Source organism: Mya arenaria, chromosome 12 (assembly GCF_026914265.1).
Source record: "Mya arenaria isolate MELC-2E11 chromosome 12, ASM2691426v1".
NCBI lineage: Eukaryota > Metazoa > Mollusca > Bivalvia > Myida > Myidae > Mya > Mya arenaria.
The window spans coordinates 46377145-46397479 of record NC_069133.1 but is presented as its reverse complement, the minus strand read 5'-3'; the positions used below and the strand labels follow the sequence as shown (position 1 = coordinate 46397479).

Genomic DNA, 20335 nt, shown 5'->3' with positions numbered 1-20335 from the left:
CTAGAGGCCAATATTTATGCATGACAAATTAAAGAGGTTCTGAGATTACACAACATGTCTTTCAAATGACCTCGGTATGAGATTGAGTTTTTTAAAGAACCACTCTATTGTAAACTACATTGAAATACTCCTACTCAATAAATATTTAAAAAAAAAATCAGATGCAATGATTCACTGGGCACAAAATGTTAGATGGCCAAGATCTCAGGGCTCTCTTGAGATGGTTTTTTATAAGTACTGCTCCATTGTATACAGTATCAACAATTTCTTAACAAATTTCAGCTGCCATGATTCACTGGGCAAGACAGATCAAAGAGGTTCTCAACACACAAGATGCCTTTGAGATGGCCGAGACCTCAGGCCCTCTTGATGAGATTGAGTTCTGGAAGAACCGGTGCCAGGATCTGTCTGGAATCAGCTCCCAGCTGGACAAACCTGGTGTGAAGAAGATTGAACTGGTCCTGGAGACTGCCAAGTCCTCCTATGTTGCTCCCTTCAGGAAGCTGGCTAGCCAGATCAAGGTTTGAATATTGGCATTTGTGTATTTAAAGTGTTACACTTTGTCTTACAAAATCTAGAATATAAATTATTTTCAACATAATTGTTGTTTTATAAAAGCACATGTATGGTAATCTTGCAAAAATTATCATATGATAAAAACACTGAAATTATCATTTTTATTGACAGCTTTTAAGTGTATAAAAAGGGATCAAAAACAAGTTTAACAAAGATTTGATTTTTATTTACATTTTCCAATAACAGAATTATATACCCGATAAATTATAATTTTATCACAAAAACATTTGCATTGTGCGATTTTAAGTTTTTAATATTGAGATTTTTCAATTACAGGAAGGATCACGTCAAGCAGAGAGTAACCTCAAGTTCCTGCTGGTCCTGAAAGACCCATGCTATGAGTTGGCTGACGCCAAACCGTCCCAGATTCCCGCCATGATCCCCAAAATTCTCAACCTCATCCGTATGATCTGGGTGAACTCAGAGTTCTATAAGACCAGGGAGAGGCTGACAGGGATTCTGAAAAAGGTAAATAAAGGATTTATCTCATTTAGATGTGAGATCTGGGGACTGTTTTATCATGAATCCTTGGAGAAATTTCATACTTAAGAGACGTTTTAACAGCAGGATTGCACTGTAGATTATCTCCTAGCTATCTAATTAGTCCTAGGATTATTGATGAAATGGCCCCCTTATCATTGGATGAATCTTACACAGCAATCTAATAAAGAATAGAATCTATTAGCAGCTATCAAAAATTAAGGCGCTGCTTTACACTTACAGTGCCTAGAAAAAAACACTTATTACTTACTTTACTTAAAGGTAGATTGAACTCTCATTCTCAGCCTTCCGTGTACAGATTATGATAAAGGTACATTGTAATTGATAAGGCCTGAAAAAAAATGACCTGTGTTAAGGGCAGCCCAACCCTACCTTGCAAAACCCGTCGATCCGAGAAGTTTTCTCGACCCAAGACAAAAACATATCTGAATTTTTAATTCTTAGTTGTGTTGACCATTTATGTTTTAAAAACAAAGTACTGATTATTTAATACACAATATACCAAAATTTCATTGTTAAGCACTTGCTACTTGCTTTGCTGTTTTGGCTGGTCTCAAACAAAGAGACTTTGTCTAATCCTACCCATTATTTTTGAGACTTTTTAAGGCCTAAATAAATAGGATATAAAGTTATATAAAATTTTGAAAAAAAAACGGTTGTTACAATGTATAACCATTGAAATGGTGTAAAACATTTTTGAACGATTTTGATATATCAAGAGAATATGCATTTATTATCAGCTTGTATTTGATATGTTCATTACAAAATGTTTATTTGTCATTTTCAATTCCCAGCTGAGTAATGAGATTATCCGACGTTGCTGTAGGGAAATCAACTTGGAGAAGATATTTGACGGCTATGTTCAGAGCGGTATGAAGTCCCTTAATGAATGTATTGAGTGCTGTGAATCCTGGAAGGAGATATATAACAAGGTAAATAAAAATCATCAGCAATTCAAAATTATTGGTTTATTTCATTTACAATGGATCTGTTGCTATTCTCTGAATAGTTGTAAGAATTTCAACTGTTTATTTGAGTTACTGATGGGAGCTTTTTTGTAATGGTAAGGCTGATAAAGTATTAATGTCAATGAAAAGCACTTAGGCAGATTATATTGAAAGCTTGTTTTGAGCGATTGCTGTTTTACCTGTATTTCGAAAGTCAGTTTTATCTTGAGTAGTTTGGAACAAATAATTTTATTCCTTTTATGTCATCAACTTATAAAATAGTTCTCAAAGATATTAGCTGCTCTTTTTATGAGGGAATATTTATATTTTCAAGTCTAAACTGTGGAAATGAAAGTATACTATACCGGTATGTTGACTGTTAGTGAACCCATGGCGTAAGTTTATCATGTAACATATGTTTTTCTTTTCAGACTGCCAAGCTACACCACAAGTTCTCCCAGATGGGCTGGGTTCTGGACAAGAGCAGCATATTTGCCCAGGTGGACGCCTTTGTGCAGAGATGCAAGGACCTACTTGAGGTACATTTATTAAAACACATTTGATTGGTTTATAGTAAATATTGGATAAATATTGGCCAATCAATAAGCATTTGGCTAACTTTGACAAATTCAATGATTAACAAGTGTTATACAATTGGCTACAAATGGTTAGGTCTTATCATGCTCTAATGTATCAGTTATAAAATATAGATGATGTTAAGAAGTTCTGTTCCTCAGCCAATAGTTTTAGGTATTTTCAAAAGTCAGTATTACGCGTGTAGGCAGTATACAGTAATGAAGTAGAAATCTGAAACCTTTCCCAAACTGTCATTTACTGTTGCATTCACTGTTCAGATTTGAGTGACCATTAACATCACAAATTCTGAAATATTTTCTTGCTTCCTTGAGCTCAGAAGCCTTTTCTCAAAAGTTATGTTTTTAATATGTCAAGACAATCTGCTTTAACAAAACTCAACCTTATTGTCTATTTCTACAGGTGTGCCAAGCCCAGATCCACTTTGCAAGGCGTGAGGAAGGCGAAAAGACTGACATGCCACACTTTGCGGGTCAGAAGGGCCCAGAGATAATGAGGGGTCTCTTGGAGATTGAAACGACTTTCGAGAAAAATCTCGCTAATCTTCGACATGTGAAGAAAACTATCCTTGATGTGAAAGCTACGTCATGGCATGATGACTATAATAGGTAACCAGCAGCCAATTGTATAAAACCGGCTAAGTTTTTGGAATGTTCAAAGTTATCCAAAATGTTTACTTATAATAATAACTACTTGCCAATCAAAAACGTTTTGATGAGTCAGCTAGCCACAAGATAACCTGTTGACATTTTAATAAAGATTTATACAACTGGTTGCAGCCGACAAGTGTACATTAAGCACAAGCACTAAATACCAGCTCAAGTAAAATGATACAGAATATGTTCAAAAGTAAGTTTTTATTTAACTGCCTGTGTTACAATTTTGAAGTTGAAAAAAATATATGATGATTTTATTTTTTGGTGCAGAATCTAATTTGAATGATTTGTTTATGATTCCATGGGTGAAAGTTTTCCGGCATATGCCGGATTTTCCTGATCCAGAGGGGTCGTTTTTCCAAATCGTGTAAATCCGTTGAGATTTTCAGAGGGGGGTTAGGGGGTATGACCCAACTCCTCTTCCGAATTTCGATCATATTTTGCAGAGGTCAACAATAAGTCCGATTTCACAACCTCCATTTTTGCAATCCAGCAGGTGCCCGCTTGAACAAGTGCACGTTTTTATTTCATTTACGGAGATAGCCGATCTTTTTGTTTGATTACGGCCAAACAGACTCGGTGTGCGATCCTCTTTCATCGGGAATCGCCGAATCGTAATTCCGACAAACGAGGTCGAGGAAAACCCCATACGTCATTCGTGTGAAAGGATACTTTTGATTGGCTTACTCGATTTTGCCCTCCAATGAAATAGCGTGTCTTTTATCACTTAAGGACTGCACATAAAGATGGCCGACATTGTTATTATTAGCAACTGTCATTCGATGCAGACGATTGTTTATCAAACAAAATAGTTCTGAAAATTAAGTTTTTGCTAGCGGGTTATAATACGAAGGACTTAGAAAAGGCAGTAAAAAAAGTGGAGGTGGGAATGTTTGTCTGAGGTTGACAAAAACGGTGATAGATGGGGAAATCACTCTGCGGAGCGTAATCATTTGGCGATGAAATGATGTGTAAAAACCAATCATTTGGGAATCTTCCCTGCAGCTTCTCAAAACTGAAAAAGCAAAAAGGGTTGCAAAATTACACGGACTGGCCAAACAGACGGTGCTTAAAAGGAAATGAAAAAATGAAAATGGTAGCAACAGTCAGAATAAATGGAAAATAATCAAACTTGGTTGATTAATGGTTGTTAAAAGAGTGTTGACAAAAGCATCAGTTTGAAATATTATAAGTTTTTTTGGTCCAAATCTTAATTATAATAAATAAATGAAGAAATTCTACCTTATACATTTTTGTGACTGTTGATACATTTCCTACCAAACGAATCAGTTTAGTCATAAAATTCATTAATGGTATCATTTTCTTATATTAATATTTTTTCTTTTTAATAGTGTAGAAAATATTATTTAGCCATACATTAAAGTAATTTAAGTCAGGCTTCAATTTCATTTCATAGTCAATATATACTCTCTGGAATGGCATTTTATTCCCTTAAAATTCTTAAATCTCAGGAGCCCCCAGGTCCCCAGCAAAATATTTCAGGTTTTTCAAAATTTCCAACTTTCACCCATGTCAGATTCAAATATGGGTTTTAATATCTTCAGATATTCACTAATTTCAAGATGATAATTTGATTTAGAACAAGTTAAAAAGCAGGACATAGCATCACAATTTATTTCATACCCCAGTATATACTTTCCTGTTTGTCTCATTATAAATAGCCAAACAACAGACATCTCTTCTCAACTTTCAAAATGGGGTAGTTCTTAGCAAATTGGCTTATTTGTGAACTTGTTCTTATGCAATAACCCATACCATCAGGTTCCGTGCGGGCGTCAAGGACCTAGAGGTGATGATGCAGAATGTGATCTCGTCAGCGTTTGAGACAATCACGACTGTGGAGGCCGGAGTGGAGCTGCTTGATATCTTCATGCACCTGTCAGGCAGAGAGGTAGGACTTTTTTGTTTTAGGTACTGTTGGACACATATCAATTACATTGTCTGGCAACATTGTTGTAGTTTGCAATGTTTGTCTTAATTGTTGTTGTCACCAACATGTATGACATTCTTTATACAGTCATTACTTGATTATAAGTTGTGAGAAATCTGTGAGCAGACCAGACATTTATTACCTTCATGGTTTTTAAATGACTTTCAGTAGAAATCATGGCACTTCAAGTTCTACAATTATTTAAAAATAATTACAGCAAAGAAAATATATTTGGTGCTTTAAGACATAACCCCTTTAGTATATTATACTTTATTTGGTATTTAAAAGCTGTTTGATGCAAGGTTGTGCTTTTTTTTTTTTCAAAGATCGTTGTTTATTACTTTTACCAAAAAGCATTATATTCCATTCCAGGCAATCAAGCGTACCATAGACAAGAAGACAGTGGATGTGTACGCCATGTTTAATGAGGAGTTGAACGCAGTGAAGAAGGAACTAACACAGAAGAGTATCCCACAGTCCCCCTCACACCCACGGTTTGCTGGTCAGGCACTCTGGGCTCGGCAGCTTAAGAGACGCATTGAACGTAGCATGGGGGTATGGCTATTTTAAAATTCTGATAAGTTTGTGTAGTTTTTTAAATTTTGTGACAAAACGTCCACATCTTATAGCAACAAATTTCAATTTCACACGAGTGAGTTGTTTGGCTTGCACTTACACTTAAATGTTTTTAAAAATTTGTATCACCATGGAAATTTATATTTCTGATCTCTGGGACTGATACTAAATGTATTGGATGAATTTTTAAAGTAAAAAGGTTGAGGTATTGTCATAGCCTTGTTGTTGTTGGCAAGAGTGTTGTTAGCAGTGGTATTGTCATTCAAAGGCTTAAACCTTAGCCATAACTTGATTTGTTTTTCAAGATATTCAAATAAAATTGGTACGCCTGATGCCATAAACAATATGTACAGGTTTTGAAAATGGAATGATTATTGAGTTATTTCGCTTGTTTGACTGAAAAAAACAAAAAAAACAGATGGCTTTTGATGTTCTTGTTGGTAAGTTTTCTTTATAGATTTGTGTGTGTTTGTTTGTAAGGGTAAGGGGTTGAAGAATGCCAAAAGGAACATTTCTTTGCACATGTAAGACTTAAAACAACAAGTCTAATGTAAACTTTGATCAAATAATTATATTTGATATTGAAAACTTTTTCTTTCAGTCGCTGGACAGAGCTTTCTTCCTGCCCATCATAGGTTCTGGCAAGGAAGTTATGACCCAGTATCAGCAATTATGTATGGCCCTCGATGAATACATTAGGAAGACCTTCCATGAATGGACTCTTACCATTGAAAAGGTTTGTGTTCCTTATATACTTATATCACAGTGGAATGGCTTTCCCAAGGCTGTTATAGCGCCGTAAGTAAGTCACCTGTGACCTTTAAACTTCAAAGATCATCTAAAATGTTATCCCAAAGTGCTTGTACATGAATAATAGTAAAAATACCTATGATCTTCTCTGGAAACTTTATCTGCCATAAGTGCCAAATATTATGTAATTATTGATTTTCAGTAAGTAATGAATTCAGATAATGTCAGAACACTCCAATTTATTAACAGTTTTAGTGTTGTTTTTTTCACATTGCGCATGAAGTGGGTAGCGCCATCCCCTACCCACCGGACATTGTTTTTTTAGGGGGTGGAGGGTAGGTTCTGTATAAGTATAATTCATTAAAACTGTTTGTTTTACATAAGGAAAAAAAGATGACATCCAGACATGTCTATGTTTTGGAAAGGATATTTTACTTCATATTTACCAATGCTATATATTTTTGACTTTTTTTTTTTAAATTTCATATTTTTTGAGTTGAAAGACTGTTTTTAGATGCTGAGTAAATATTACTTTTACATATTAATATGCTTAATTGATGTTTGTCTGTTATGGTGTTAACATAGTCAGCCACCCCAACATAGTCAGCCACCCTGGTACTTCATTATGATTACACTACATTAGAACCGTGGAAATTTGACAAACAAAATTCGTATTCATGAATGTTAATAAGATTGGGGAGAAGACTGAAGAAATATGATTTCAATATTTAATATTCTTCAACTTAGAAGATTAACAATAATGTTCTAAAGGATTTTGTAATAGAAAATAACTCACAACAAGTGGCTAAGATTCCACAGAGGTCCCATTTTGAACCATTTAAACTGAATCATTTATTACTTATGGCTATGTGATTTTCCTAGCGAAATGTTCCACGATACTGAATGGAGCAGAATGTAATAGGGTACCAGGAATATGTGACAATGGGCATATTAAAGTAGTGCTTTATAGCTTTTTTGTGTTAACTTTTGAAAGTGTATAATTATGCATGCTTCTTGTTACTGAGTTTTTAAGTGTACATTTACAGAAGTATAAAACCAGTATGTCAACCATGGTCAGTTTGGAGGATGCACAGCCGAGAAGTGTAAATAGCTGAACAGTGTGCATTATGGATGTTTTATTTGTGAAAGAACCCTTATGTAGTAGCGTAATATCATGTTACATTTGTATGGATATCAGGGTTTATCCTATCACAGTTTATCCAATCACATGTTGCAGCAAGTCACTAGAGCTGTAGCGTAGCATGAAAACAACAAAAACTTGACTAAAAAACAAACAGAATTCAAATAAATGCAAGTTCAAAGTGAGAATTATTTTCTTCACAGAGCTGTTAACAAACACTTTTTTTTTGTTTTGTTTTTATTGACTGAAGTTTGTGCATAGAAATGTTTTATTTTCTTATCTGTTTAGCGATCCCAAAGCTTTGTTCCCCAATAATGTTCTCCGTCTTTGTAGTATCAGCTGTGTTTGTAGTATATGAGACATTGTTTGTAGTACCAAGAATATGATACACTGTTTGTAGTTAATGAAACATTGTAGCAAACTTCAATTTTAATAACCACTTTAATACGATACGGAATTATAGTAATAACCATATCTTATATATCATATATTGTTTTAAAAATTATGACCCTGCTTGATTATACATGAAAGAAGGCCCCATATTTTGCAGCTTCATGCATTTATATTATCCATCTATGTGAAAAAATGTAAATACACATTATATAACTGGTTATGTGCCCTTGTCTTGCTTAGTAATTTCAATTTCATACAAGATGAGTTATCTGCCCGGTTACCAGATAGATTGCCTACCCTTATAACAGGATTATTTATCTGCCATTTGATTTGCCAGATGAGTTATCTTCCCTATTCAATATTCCAGGAGCCAATGAAACAGCTGGAGGTTCCCCTCATGTGCCGAAGCATGGAGAGACCACCTATGTTGGACATCAACTTCAACAGGTTGGTGATTTAATAAGGAATTGACATGTATAAATAATTTGATTTGCTTGTTGAAGACATTGGTATAAAGATCTTATACACATTAAAATCTTATAAATTCATGGGATTATGATGAATGCTTTCAATTATTAGAGTTATTGATTGTAGCAGCCTTAAATGCTTTACTCTGAATTCTGACATTTCTACTTGATTAAAAATCTTGCAACAAGCCCAGCTTACAGGCCAATGCTAATTTCAACCACTGGTATACTTCCGAATGAAGACATAAGATTTTCACATTCACATTATCAGTCAGGCCCAAAATAATATTTGTGGTTGAACAAGCTTGTTTTCTTGCACTGGTGCTTTGCATCAACATTTTTCGACATGTCCTGCTATACAAAATCCAGAAGTCCACCATACCAGGTCATGGTATGCTAGCCTGTACTTGTTATGATGACTGTGAATACGACCACTGTTGAGTGTATGCTATTTGCTATTTATTATTCATTCCTTCAGGGATTTGCTGAAGATGTTCCAGGAGATCCACTATTGGGAGCGGCTCATGTTTGAGACTCCCCACTACGCTGTGGATGTTTACAACAAACGGGAGGATCTGCGTGGATTACGGGAACATGTCATGCTCGTCGTTAGGGACTACAACAGGTAAGAGATTCAATGTATATTGGTAGCCTGTTTGTCATTTAAATTGGGCATTGACATTATTTAAGATTTGTTTTAGACTTGACACTATGCTGGTGATGTGCGCAGCTAGTTCAAGGACCTTTGCAGACTATTGAAGCATGTCATGCTGGCAATTACAATGTATAATAATCTTGTGTTATCTTGGTATAGTAAAGTATGCATCTATTGCATTTTGTGGCACATCATATTCATTCCATCTTAAAAACTGTGTTTTTTGGAGGCTTAACAAAATGGTAACCAATCAAAATAAAATAATCAGGCCTTTTTGTCCAAGTATATCTCAAAGATGTCAAAATGTGTTTTCCTTTTAAAATGCTCCATGTATGGACCAGTTCATATGGCAATTTCAAACTTCTTTTGAAGCAAGTGTTTTCTTCATTTCAAACCTACATTTATTTAATAAATTCATATATTTTATGAAAAGCATATTTACATTCTACATCTTTTACCCCAGGATTATTGCGGCCCTGTCGCCAGAGGAACGAGGACTGTTCAGGGAAAGGATCCGTTTCCTGGACAAGAAGATCCATCCCGGTCTCACGAAGCTCACCTGGGCATCCAAGGGAATATCAGACTACTTTGTCACTGAGTGTCGACTCCACTCTAGCAAGATACAGAGTGTTGTGGATGATTATAAGGTATTCAATTGAAGAAATGTTCTGTCAGTTTTTGTTAATGATCATTGTCCATTAAACTGTAAGTAGAGAGACATGATTACCAAACTTAACAACTTGAATAAAAATCTTATTGTTAGATATACAAATATAGTCCTTCTTTGTCTTTATGAGATGTTTATTCAAATGATCTAGAGAAACTGAAACAACCATTTTCTCTTATTTCATGCTTGTATTTCATTAAAAGTGATTAAAACATCCTACTGAAAATGTCATCATTGATTTTTTTTTTGCAGCACTGGAAGTGTTTACGCTTACTTAGTACTATGAAGTGGGCTAAAGTGTCAAAAACTTACACTTTGATAAACTCACTTAACAGGTGTCCAAAGTCGACAAATGTGTTGTTTAGGATACCTTAAACCTTCATGTTTATTTATAGGGAGCCAACATGGACATCTCGCAGAAGTGTGTGAACGTCAGTGAAAATCTACTTGTGAAGATAGATAGTCGAAAAGTATACGAGAACATGGAGTTTGACGAGTCACAAGCTGCACACCGCGCTAGCGTGCAGAAGAAGCTGAAACAGTACCACGATGAGATCATACACACAATGCGGAAGACGTTCGAGGTGTTCAAGAGTGACGGTGCAGAGGTATGGGAAGAGAATGGTTGTCTCCTCTTTAATATGAACAATTCCATATTTCAATTAATGAATAATATGCAAAATGAAATGGTTGCATTAAAGAATAAGGAAATCGCAAGAACAAAATTCAGAATGTATAAAAGGTACAGAATTTTGTACAGAAAATATGACAATAGATTAGCTGCTTAGGTTCAAAGACAACAGACAGTTTGAGTTTAAAGTTACTTTCCAGTCAGTTTCCGGAATAACTTACCACTATGATTCAAAAATAATCTTTTCTTAGGTCCAATCCCACTGGCACCGCTACACAGAGAAAATGGACAAGATGGTGGAAGAGGCTTTCAGGCTCAATGTGAAATGGTCCCTGCAGGAACTTTCCAAGGCCATCAATGGGGACGGAAAGTCCGCGCCCAACCCTCTCTTCCGTGTACAAGTTTGCCTTGAGGGAGATAAGGTGAGATAGAGTGACATCATGAATTTCACAACTCTTTTGATCGCTCATAATTTTTAATCACCAAAACGGATAGCAATTGTGCTCCATACCTACTTTTCTGTACAAGGCTGCACTTAGTGTGTTGGTATGAGATAAAGACATAATAATGACATCTGACAAACACTCGTAATTGTTTTGGAGTCAATCATTTATGCAGAAATATATTTCTGACTGGTCATTGATCAATGTCATATATAACTCTTTTGTTTAAGCACACCAGTGTATTCTTATTTGCAATATCTACTGATGCATTAATTTCTAAGAGGCATATATAGTACAGCGCGTTATCCTACAACAACTCTGGTTTCAAAAGTAGTCGGAGTTTCATAATTGAATTGAATTAAACATCATGGTTTTATGAGGTTTTTCTCCTCTTGCAGGTTGAGTTTTCCCCGACATTGAAGCAGCTGGCTACTATTGTGGGCAGTATTGGCTCCCACTTGACCAACTCCATATCGGACATTCCTAGATTACCAACAATTCTCACTAAGAAAAAATCTACCAGGGATGTAAGTCAATTTTCCCTCTTATAATGCTACATGCTTGAACGTTTAGTCAAATCCTTAACAAATGATTGGGGTGACTACCTACATGTCACTTTTCAACATTGTTTGCTTTATTGTGTCATCTAAAATATTCAATGATAAGTTAAGGAATTAGAGGAAATCAAAGATTTCAGGAAAATTAATAAAATTGATTTTACAACTGCCCTTATTTGAATGTTTATAGGCAGTAAACAAATAAAATTTGTATAGAATCGCAGCATAAGAAAATAATGCAAACATATTTAATTCAAGAAAACAACAAAAAAATATTATGCTCATCAAACTTGGTTAAAAATGACATAGAAATAATCTGATTTAAGTGTTACCTCATTTTTCTGTTTGTATTTAGCCGATCCATCAGCTGGTAGCTCGTGATGAGGAGACAAAGAAGATCCAGACGGTGATCAGCGCCGGGATGCAGAGTAACGCCCAGAACCTGACCAACTACCTCAGCACCTGGGACAATTACAGAGAAATCTGGGAGATCCACAAAGATGCTTTCATCCGCCGATACCAGAGACTCAACCCACAGGTTTCATCGTTCGATGCTGATATTGCCAGGTGGGTAATATATTCATTTTGGGAGTAGCAAGTGTGTTTGTGTTAATTTGGTAAAACTGTAACATTTCAGTAGGTGTCATTTTTGTGTATCATATAAACTGATTCAACCATACTTATGATGTTTTATGAATTGCTACTTGCTTCGAGATCTGGGATCAAAAGACTAAACTTTTATTTACTGTATTTTCAATTACCTATGCATTGTGCCATTGTCATAGACTTACTTACTGATACTTACATATGGGATCTTATATCAGTTGCCATTTAATAAAACAATATGTATTATAAGCTTCTCAATTATATTTCTAAACTAAATAAATATTCTATTTCACAGATACACAGAGGTGGCCAACAATGTCCAGACCCAGGAGACGATACTGAACATCCAGTTTGTGTTGCTGGATTGCTCTCCCCTGAAATACTCCATCCTGTCTCACTGTACGGAGTGGCAGAACAAGTTTACAACACTGCTCAGCGAGATTGCAACCAAACGTCTCAACGAGCTGCATGCTTTCCTCAAGGACAATGCAGAAAAGTAAGTCTGTATTAAGGTTTGGAATTCTTTGAAGATGTATTAAGGTTTGGAATTCTTTGAAGAGTTACTATTTTATAAAGTATTTAATGATACTGAAATCTATTTCTTGCATTGTGGTTTTATTTTTCTTAAAAGAAATGAAAAATAATTAAATGAGAATAGATGAATTTGTTATTTTAAGTTTTTAAATAATCAAATGTTATCTGTTTTCGAATTAATTTCAACAATGAAATCACTTTATTCTCATATCCGTGCATCTATCTCACACAGCGTAAGCAAGCCTCCACAGACCCTAGATGAGCTAGGATCAAGCCTTGAACTATGGGAGAGCCTCAACACTGGTCGACCCCAAACTGAGGCCAAGTTCCCGCCGCTGCATGATCAGTTTGCCATCCTCAAGAAATACGAGGTTACCATTCCGGATGAGGTAAGACCGCAAAGAGGGCAAGAAGAGTTTAAACAGACAAACCTCTACCACCATATACTGATAATTTTGTTTGATATTCTGTCATGAGTTTCGGGTTGGTATTTTGCTTTAAAAATAGCTATTTTAGCTTTTAGCTCAATTGGGTTTCAACTAAAATATTGACGTATGGTTATAGCCTTGACGTTGTTTCAGGTGTTTAAACTTTTATCTGGCATTAAGTATAAAAATGTTTTAGATAGTGAAATGGAAGTACAGATGATTCAAAAGTCTTTAAGACAATATCCACATGTACAGTAAACCCCATACTTTCGGCTTTAATTAGAACAACAGATAAACATTTGCATCTGCTCTTGTGGAGCTTTTTTGTGTTTTGTGTAGAAAAAAGGTAGATTGTCATACTATTGTCCTTGTTGTTAATGTTGGGATTTTCATTATTGGCAATGTCTTGCAAAAAAGATTTTTCATGAAACTTGATATACATGTTCATTGTTTACTATAATATTATTAATGAATTTCTTTTTCAGGTGAATGTGATGCTGAGTGACCTTAACGGAGAATGGATCACATTCCAGGAAAAACTCATTGAATCGGAAGTCATGCTTAAAAAACACAAGGTTGGTTATATTTTTACTGCCGATTAACTCATTTGATCAAACTGGTGATCATACTGCTGTCTTGATCCTTGATAATAACTGTGAATGAAACTGACACCATTTTATCAACAGTTGCTATGCTATTAAATCGGTATATTCACACTAAACAATGGCTTGGACGATTATTTATCTGCACCAAGACCATGCCATTTTATTTGAAGTATAAAGCATTAAGCATTAAATTTCAGTATGGTTAGGGTCTATTTTTCTAAATATTCAGTTCAAACAAGCATATATTTCTTTGTTTTACAGGAAAAGTTCAAGACAAACTTGCTGGGCCAATCAGAGGAGTTCAAGAAACAGGTCCACAACTTGGTGGATGAGTTTATCACCAAAGGTAAATATGAAGGCTTAGAAAATGCTGTGTTTATTGATTGAAAATAGAGCCTTTATTAGCCAATGTCTTCAGCATCGGAATAGCATATTTGTAAATACTGAAATAAGTATTTCTTTGTAATTGTATAAATATGTATAAAACATTTTATTTGCAGAAAAAATGCAACAAGGAGACCCTTGAAAATATTGCCAACACACATGTCCAGATGGAGGCCTATAATATCAGCCTTCATAAATTTTCATTTCTCCTTTTCAGGCCCATTCACAAGCACTATCGCTACTGCTGAGGCCCTGGAAAACATTGCCAATATCCGTGCTCAGATGGAGGCCCTGAAAAAACAGGAGGCTGAGATTAGGAAGGGCCTCAATATCTTCAAGATTGACCAGCCACCATCTAAGGAAATTGGCAACCTGGATAAGGTAGGGTTTTGCTACTTTGTAAGATAAAATAAAAAGGAAAAGTTTTTATTAATGTGTGTTTGAAATATGGACATGTGGTGGCAGATAGTGATTAGGGGTTAGTATGCAACTAACACTCAGTGGACCGTGTATCAGTTTTTGAACTATTTAGTTGGCACAGCTTGAAAATAGAAACAAATATCAACAAAGCTATTTATCTGCTGGTATCTTACTGTATGTCAATTTATGAACTATTTAGTTGGCATAGCTTGAAAATAGAGACAAATATCAACAAAGCTTTTGATCTCATAGTTTCAAAAGGACTGAGCTGATTTAAACAATCTAAACAAGGGACAGGAGGGGTACTTGGACAGATTAAAGTGTTGAAAGTTTACTAAGCTATATATTAGAGAATCATGTGTTAGAATATTCATTTCAAATATATAATAATATATACATCATACTTCTTGTTATCCCCAAATATATAATAATATATACATCATACTTCTTGTTATCCCCAGGACCTGGAGCTGATCGAGACAATCTGGACGTTGAACAAAGAATGGGAGGGGCATTGGGACAGCTGGAAGGGCGGAAAGTTTACGGAGCTTGAGACGAACACAATGGAGACGCAGTGTATGACCATCTTCAAGAAACTGACCAGATACAGCAGAGAACTGAAGGTATTGAGGGAATGTTGAATAGTTTTCATATTCTCCACTCATTTCTATATAAAGCCTATACTTTACAATTTTATGTGTGATTTTGGTCTCTCTATATATCATATTTATACTTGGATACCCAATCAACTCTTGTACTTTATGTGCATAAAATATTGTTAAAAAAACTGATTTTCTCCTGCTAAATGGCTGTATTTTAAATATCATGGTGATCTTTTGATATTTTTTGATACATTTGATTTAACATAATTGTAGCTGCATCATATTAATTTCGGTGCTTCAGCATGTATTTCTATTCTTATTTCTATGTGTTAGTCTATGTGTTATATGTACAAATCCTTTAATGTACCTATATCTCTATATATGGTCTATATTGTGATGATGCGATCAAGAAATACTTTGTGATTGCCTTATTTTTAAGAAGAAATGTTCTTTGCGTATAAAAGACTAAGTTCATTTTTAACCTATTAATTTTAACCTTAAGCAATGTTTGCTAAAATATTCAGAATCAAAAACAGTTTAACATTTAAATTTTAGCCTTTTTAAGACAATGTCCACCTTACTTATTCAAACTGTTTGTTTCCATGGCAATAGGACAAGAATTGGGAGGTGGTTGAGACAAGCAAAAGCAAAGTGGATCAGTTCAAGCGCACCATGCCCCTGATCCAGGATATGAAAAACCAAGCCATGCGACCCCGTCATTGGACCAGTATCCAGGTAAGACCTTATCAAGGATATGTAAAATCATTCTTACAATTAAAGTATTGAAATAAGCAGAAACAAAATGGATCAGTTAAAACACACCATGCCCCTAATCCAGTATTTAAAAATCCCCAGCATTCGGTTAGATTCAGAATATTTTATATTGTTTTATTTACACAAGAAGACAGCTGGGAGATGGTTTGCACAGCAACAGTGAGCTGTTTTTAATTCTTTTTTATGTCAGGCAATGAAGATTTTAACATCTTGATCAACCGGATGTTAAACATGTGACCTTAAACACTGTTCATTTTATCCATTTTCAGACCAAAATGCAGAGACCATTTGATCAGAATGCGGATGACTTTACCCTGGAAAGGATTATAGAGTTTGGCTTTGATCAGTACGCAGAAGGCATCAACGAGATATCAGGAGCAGCCACCAAGGAGTTGGCAATTGAACAGGTATACTTCAGGGAGAATAGAGAAGGAATGTGTTTCTACCAAAATATGATGTACAAGTCAGAGATAATTCGAGTAAGCAATATCTGCGATTTCTCGCATAAAAATCACTCAAATTGCATCCAAATCACATAAATGTGAGGGATTCTCGTGCTTGATTGCAGTTTGTTTATTTTGTGCCTTTTCCCTTATGTTGTTTTACAAAATAAAACATCATAGTCATAGATAGCTTCTTTTTTATATTTATTGAATTACTAACAAATTGCCTCCCCTTCATTGAAAGCATTTGTTTTATCGAATGTTTTTATCAATATTGTCCACGCACTTAGTCTTGTTTTCAAGAGTTTTTGCGACCCGGAATAATTTTGTTTACGTGGGTTACCACTGCATTTCATTGCATTCCTTGAAAAAAGCCTCTGGACCAAAATAAAATACCAGGTTCAGATGAAAACAACAATGGAAAGCCTTCATCTCCCCAAAAAAGTCAATGCACCTTTTAGCAAAAATGGATAAATCATATTTTTTGCTGAAGTATAATAAGTATGAATGTTTATGCTATCTGAACTGTTAACAAGTGTTTCCATCAAACTAGTGTAAATATATCTATATATTGTAAATATATTGATATTCATGAAACAAGTTACTGTCATGCATTGTTTTATCACTGCGTTATCCATGTATTATAAAAATCTAACTGAAATTAAAATTCTCTCACCAATTTTGGACAAATGGGAGCAATTCTCTCATTGAAAATCTGACATAGAATTATCCCTGACAAGTAAGCTGTTCATTGCAACAAGCCATCGTCGCTAGTATGAAATATTAATACCTGGTGACCCTATATAGTTTTGCTATCATTTGATAGGGTATATCAATTGTACAACTGTTTCGATGATAGGGTTGTTTTTCGCACAAATGAAATATTTTTCAAAACCCAAACGCTGAAATCTAAATCTGTATATATGTATATTTAACTATATGATGAAATAATATGAGAACAAACATTGACAGGCCCTTGACGCCATCAACCAAACCTGGAACGTGACTGAACTGGACATCGCTCCATACAAGAACCAGTGTTTCAAGGTGCGGAGTACAGATGATGTATTCGCTGCCCTTGAGGACAACCAGGTGCAACTCTCCACGATGAAGGCATCACGCTTTGTAAAGGCGTTTGAACAGGATGTGGATAAATGGGAGAGAACTCTGTCACATATTCTTGAGGTGGTCGAGATGTTACTGACGGTGCAGAGACAGTGGATGTACCTTGAGGTGGGTAGACTGTACTTGATTTTCTTTATTAAGTTTTTATTCATATTGTATTCATATTTTCTCGGAATATCAGTTGTATCTCTCCTAGATTTGTCTTTTGTCATTGTTTGTTTTGATATCAAAACCTGTTGATAGCATAAATGATTTCCTAGCTAAAGTCCTTGTTGCAAATAGTGCCTGTTGTTATATTTGACACTTTTTTGAGTTTTGATAATTCAGCTTCCCAATTGGAAATAATGCAATCAGCTATTTATCTGGAAATCACTAGTCTTTGTTGCGAGTTTGATGCAAAATTGTCATAAAAAACTTCTGCCCAAAATATCTATAATAATACAGTGAAACTGCGTTCCCTCGAACAAGCGGTCGCTCGAGAACCGGCGTTACCTCTAGGTCGGAGCTTGGAATTTTTGTCCTTCTATTTTCATATAAAATATACCCACGCTGCCTCGAAACCTAATTATGTCGAGCAGTCGAGCAATATCCTCGGTCCCAAGTACACAAATCGTGCACAAAACCTTATGGCTCCCTCGAGGACATAATTTCACACTTTTTCCCGAACGCGTGTTCCAAAATAAACAAACATTTGCTAGGAGTTAAAATTTTCACAAGTTGTAAAAATTGCAATGACAGTTGAAAGGCAATTTGATAAGGTGTGAAAAACCGTTTTTCATTGTTATCGCATGACCGATATTAGTTGATATGGGCATTTGAGATGATAATTATGAGAAGCTACTGATAAGAAGTTAATTGTGAGAAATTTAAATGAGTAATAAAAATATGAATAAAACACTACCATATCAATTCAACATCAGATTGAACAGTTTCGCGAAACCGACATCTTGTCACAAGATGTGCCAATCAACAATCCTTGATTTTGCGAAACTTAAATCTGACTAATGCCACAATATGTACTGTGATACAAATGTTGCTTGTTACGAAAATGTGCTTTTTTGTTAAAATAAACATTTCTAATTATTCATTTATTGTTTTTTTCTTTTGCGTTTTACATTTAGACAAACTTTGAACATATTAGCGATTTCCACAACACCACACATAATCGGTGTCTTGGTAAACAGTCTGTTTGACGACTTCAAACTTAAAATACACTGAAAGATATTTCATATCAAACTGGAAAATTGAAAATCGGGTCGTTCGAAACATCGGTTCCCTGGAGGTTTTGGCTCGGTCCCTGGCGACCACGAGCGATCGCAGTTTTACTGTATTTCATTTACAGCTCAAACACAGCTGTCTTATAAGTTATGACTATGTGAATACTTCAACCAGCATTGCTTTTCTCCCTCTAGAACATTTTTCATGACAAAGTTATCCGGAAGCAACTTTTCCATGAATGTACTGAGTTTAACAAAGTGACCAAAAATTTATTGATGTAGTTACTTCAAACACTTTACCTCATTATTATTTTTCCCTCTAGAACATTTTCCTGGGTGAGGACATTAGGAAGCAGCTTCCCCGGGAATCAGCAGAGTTTGATGAGGTGAACAACAACTGGAAGATCATCATGGCCCGCCTTAACAAGGATAGGAACGCCCTCCGTGGAACTCACCATGATGGTATGGGGCTTTTAGTTTTACAAAAAATATATCCGGCTTTAACATCCAGATTATAATTAGTACCATATGCATATGTCACACATTGTTTGGTAACAAAACTCTGCTACTCTGTTATTTGACCTTATTGCTCTCTAAAATTGACATTACGAGCATGATTTGGAATTATCAGGCACTTTGTTTGGAATTATCAGGTATGTAGCTTAAAGCATAGTTTTGAAATATCAGGCACATTATGTTTGTAAGGTTTGGAATTATGAGGCATATAGTATATATGAACATTGTTTAAAAAAAAAGTTTGGAATTATCAGGCATGTATTTCATAAACACAGTTTGGAATTATCAGTCATAGTCTCTGAAGTACTACCTAGTTTTACGTTCTGTAACTACCAATATACATCATTATTCTTCAAATGTTATCAAAAAATATCTAAATCTGTCTCCGTGATTTAATCACTATTTTGTGTATAATATTTGTAGCCATGTGTCAGACTTAAGTTGACCTTCTATCAATTTACTCTATTCCAGGAATGCTAGAACAGCTGAATGACATGAACCTGAAGCTTGAAGAGATCCAGAAATCACTGGACATGTACTTGGAGACGAAGCGCCAGATCTTCCCGAGGTTCTACTTCCTGTCCAACGATGATCTCCTTGAGATTCTTGGACAGTCCAAGAACCCAGAGGCTGTTCAGCCACATCTGAAGAAGTGCTTCGACAATATCAAGTCACTCAAGATGTCCAAGGTTGGTTTAAGGGTTGTTTCTGTTTGTTGAATGGGATGGATTTATGTGTGTTGTTTTGTCTTAAAATTTACAATGATTAAACGCTCAACGGGCAAATGATATAAAAGTATAGATGGAATTTTCCTTTTGAGTAAAATTAAAACTTAAATGGTTTAATACTGTCTTTAGATTTGAAGTTATATTAACTTGAAGGATAGAAAGTGCCAAAAATTGTTTTCTGTACAGAATTTGTGTCTATTTAAAAGAGTCCTTGAATTAAGTTAAGTATGAAGGGTTCTTTTCCTATCAAATGGCATATGTATGAAGTGCTCTTTTCCAATCAATTGGCATGATAATGAAGTGCTCTTTTCCAATCAATTGGCATGATAATGAAGTGCTGATTTCCAATCAATTGGCATAATTTTGTATGAAGCGCTCTTTTCTGATCCATTTTAATGTGCGTTCTTGTCATATCAATTGGCGTATGTTTGTTGGTTTTGCAGGCAGC

General features: G+C 35.2%; 1 protein-coding gene across 5 annotated transcripts in view; it reads left to right on the top strand.

The window, feature by feature from the left end:
- Nucleotides 1-20335, top strand: part of LOC128210973 (dynein axonemal heavy chain 2-like) — a 66211-nt gene that overhangs the window by 8571 nt on the left and 37305 nt on the right. For all 5 annotated transcript variants that reach the window (XM_052915328.1, XM_052915329.1, XM_052915326.1 and 2 more), the window contains exons 6-31: nt 283-521; nt 853-1044; nt 1872-2009; nt 2456-2563; nt 3021-3226; nt 5057-5186; nt 5598-5780; nt 6403-6537; nt 8453-8532; nt 9031-9177; nt 9671-9854; nt 10270-10482; nt 10757-10927; nt 11347-11475; nt 11861-12072; nt 12407-12607; nt 12878-13034; nt 13559-13648; nt 13940-14024; nt 14280-14443; nt 14944-15105; nt 15697-15819; nt 16128-16265; nt 17274-17534; nt 18967-19105; nt 19631-19848. In XM_052915328.1, coding sequence (XP_052771288.1) covers nt 283-521; nt 853-1044; nt 1872-2009; nt 2456-2563; nt 3021-3226; nt 5057-5186; nt 5598-5780; nt 6403-6537; nt 8453-8532; nt 9031-9177; nt 9671-9854; nt 10270-10482; nt 10757-10927; nt 11347-11475; nt 11861-12072; nt 12407-12607; nt 12878-13034; nt 13559-13648; nt 13940-14024; nt 14280-14443; nt 14944-15105; nt 15697-15819; nt 16128-16265; nt 17274-17534; nt 18967-19105; nt 19631-19848 — 4205 coding nt within the window. The remainder of the gene's footprint in view (nt 1-282; nt 522-852; nt 1045-1871; nt 2010-2455; nt 2564-3020; nt 3227-5056; nt 5187-5597; nt 5781-6402; nt 6538-8452; nt 8533-9030; nt 9178-9670; nt 9855-10269; nt 10483-10756; nt 10928-11346; nt 11476-11860; nt 12073-12406; nt 12608-12877; nt 13035-13558; nt 13649-13939; nt 14025-14279; nt 14444-14943; nt 15106-15696; nt 15820-16127; nt 16266-17273; nt 17535-18966; nt 19106-19630; nt 19849-20335) is intronic.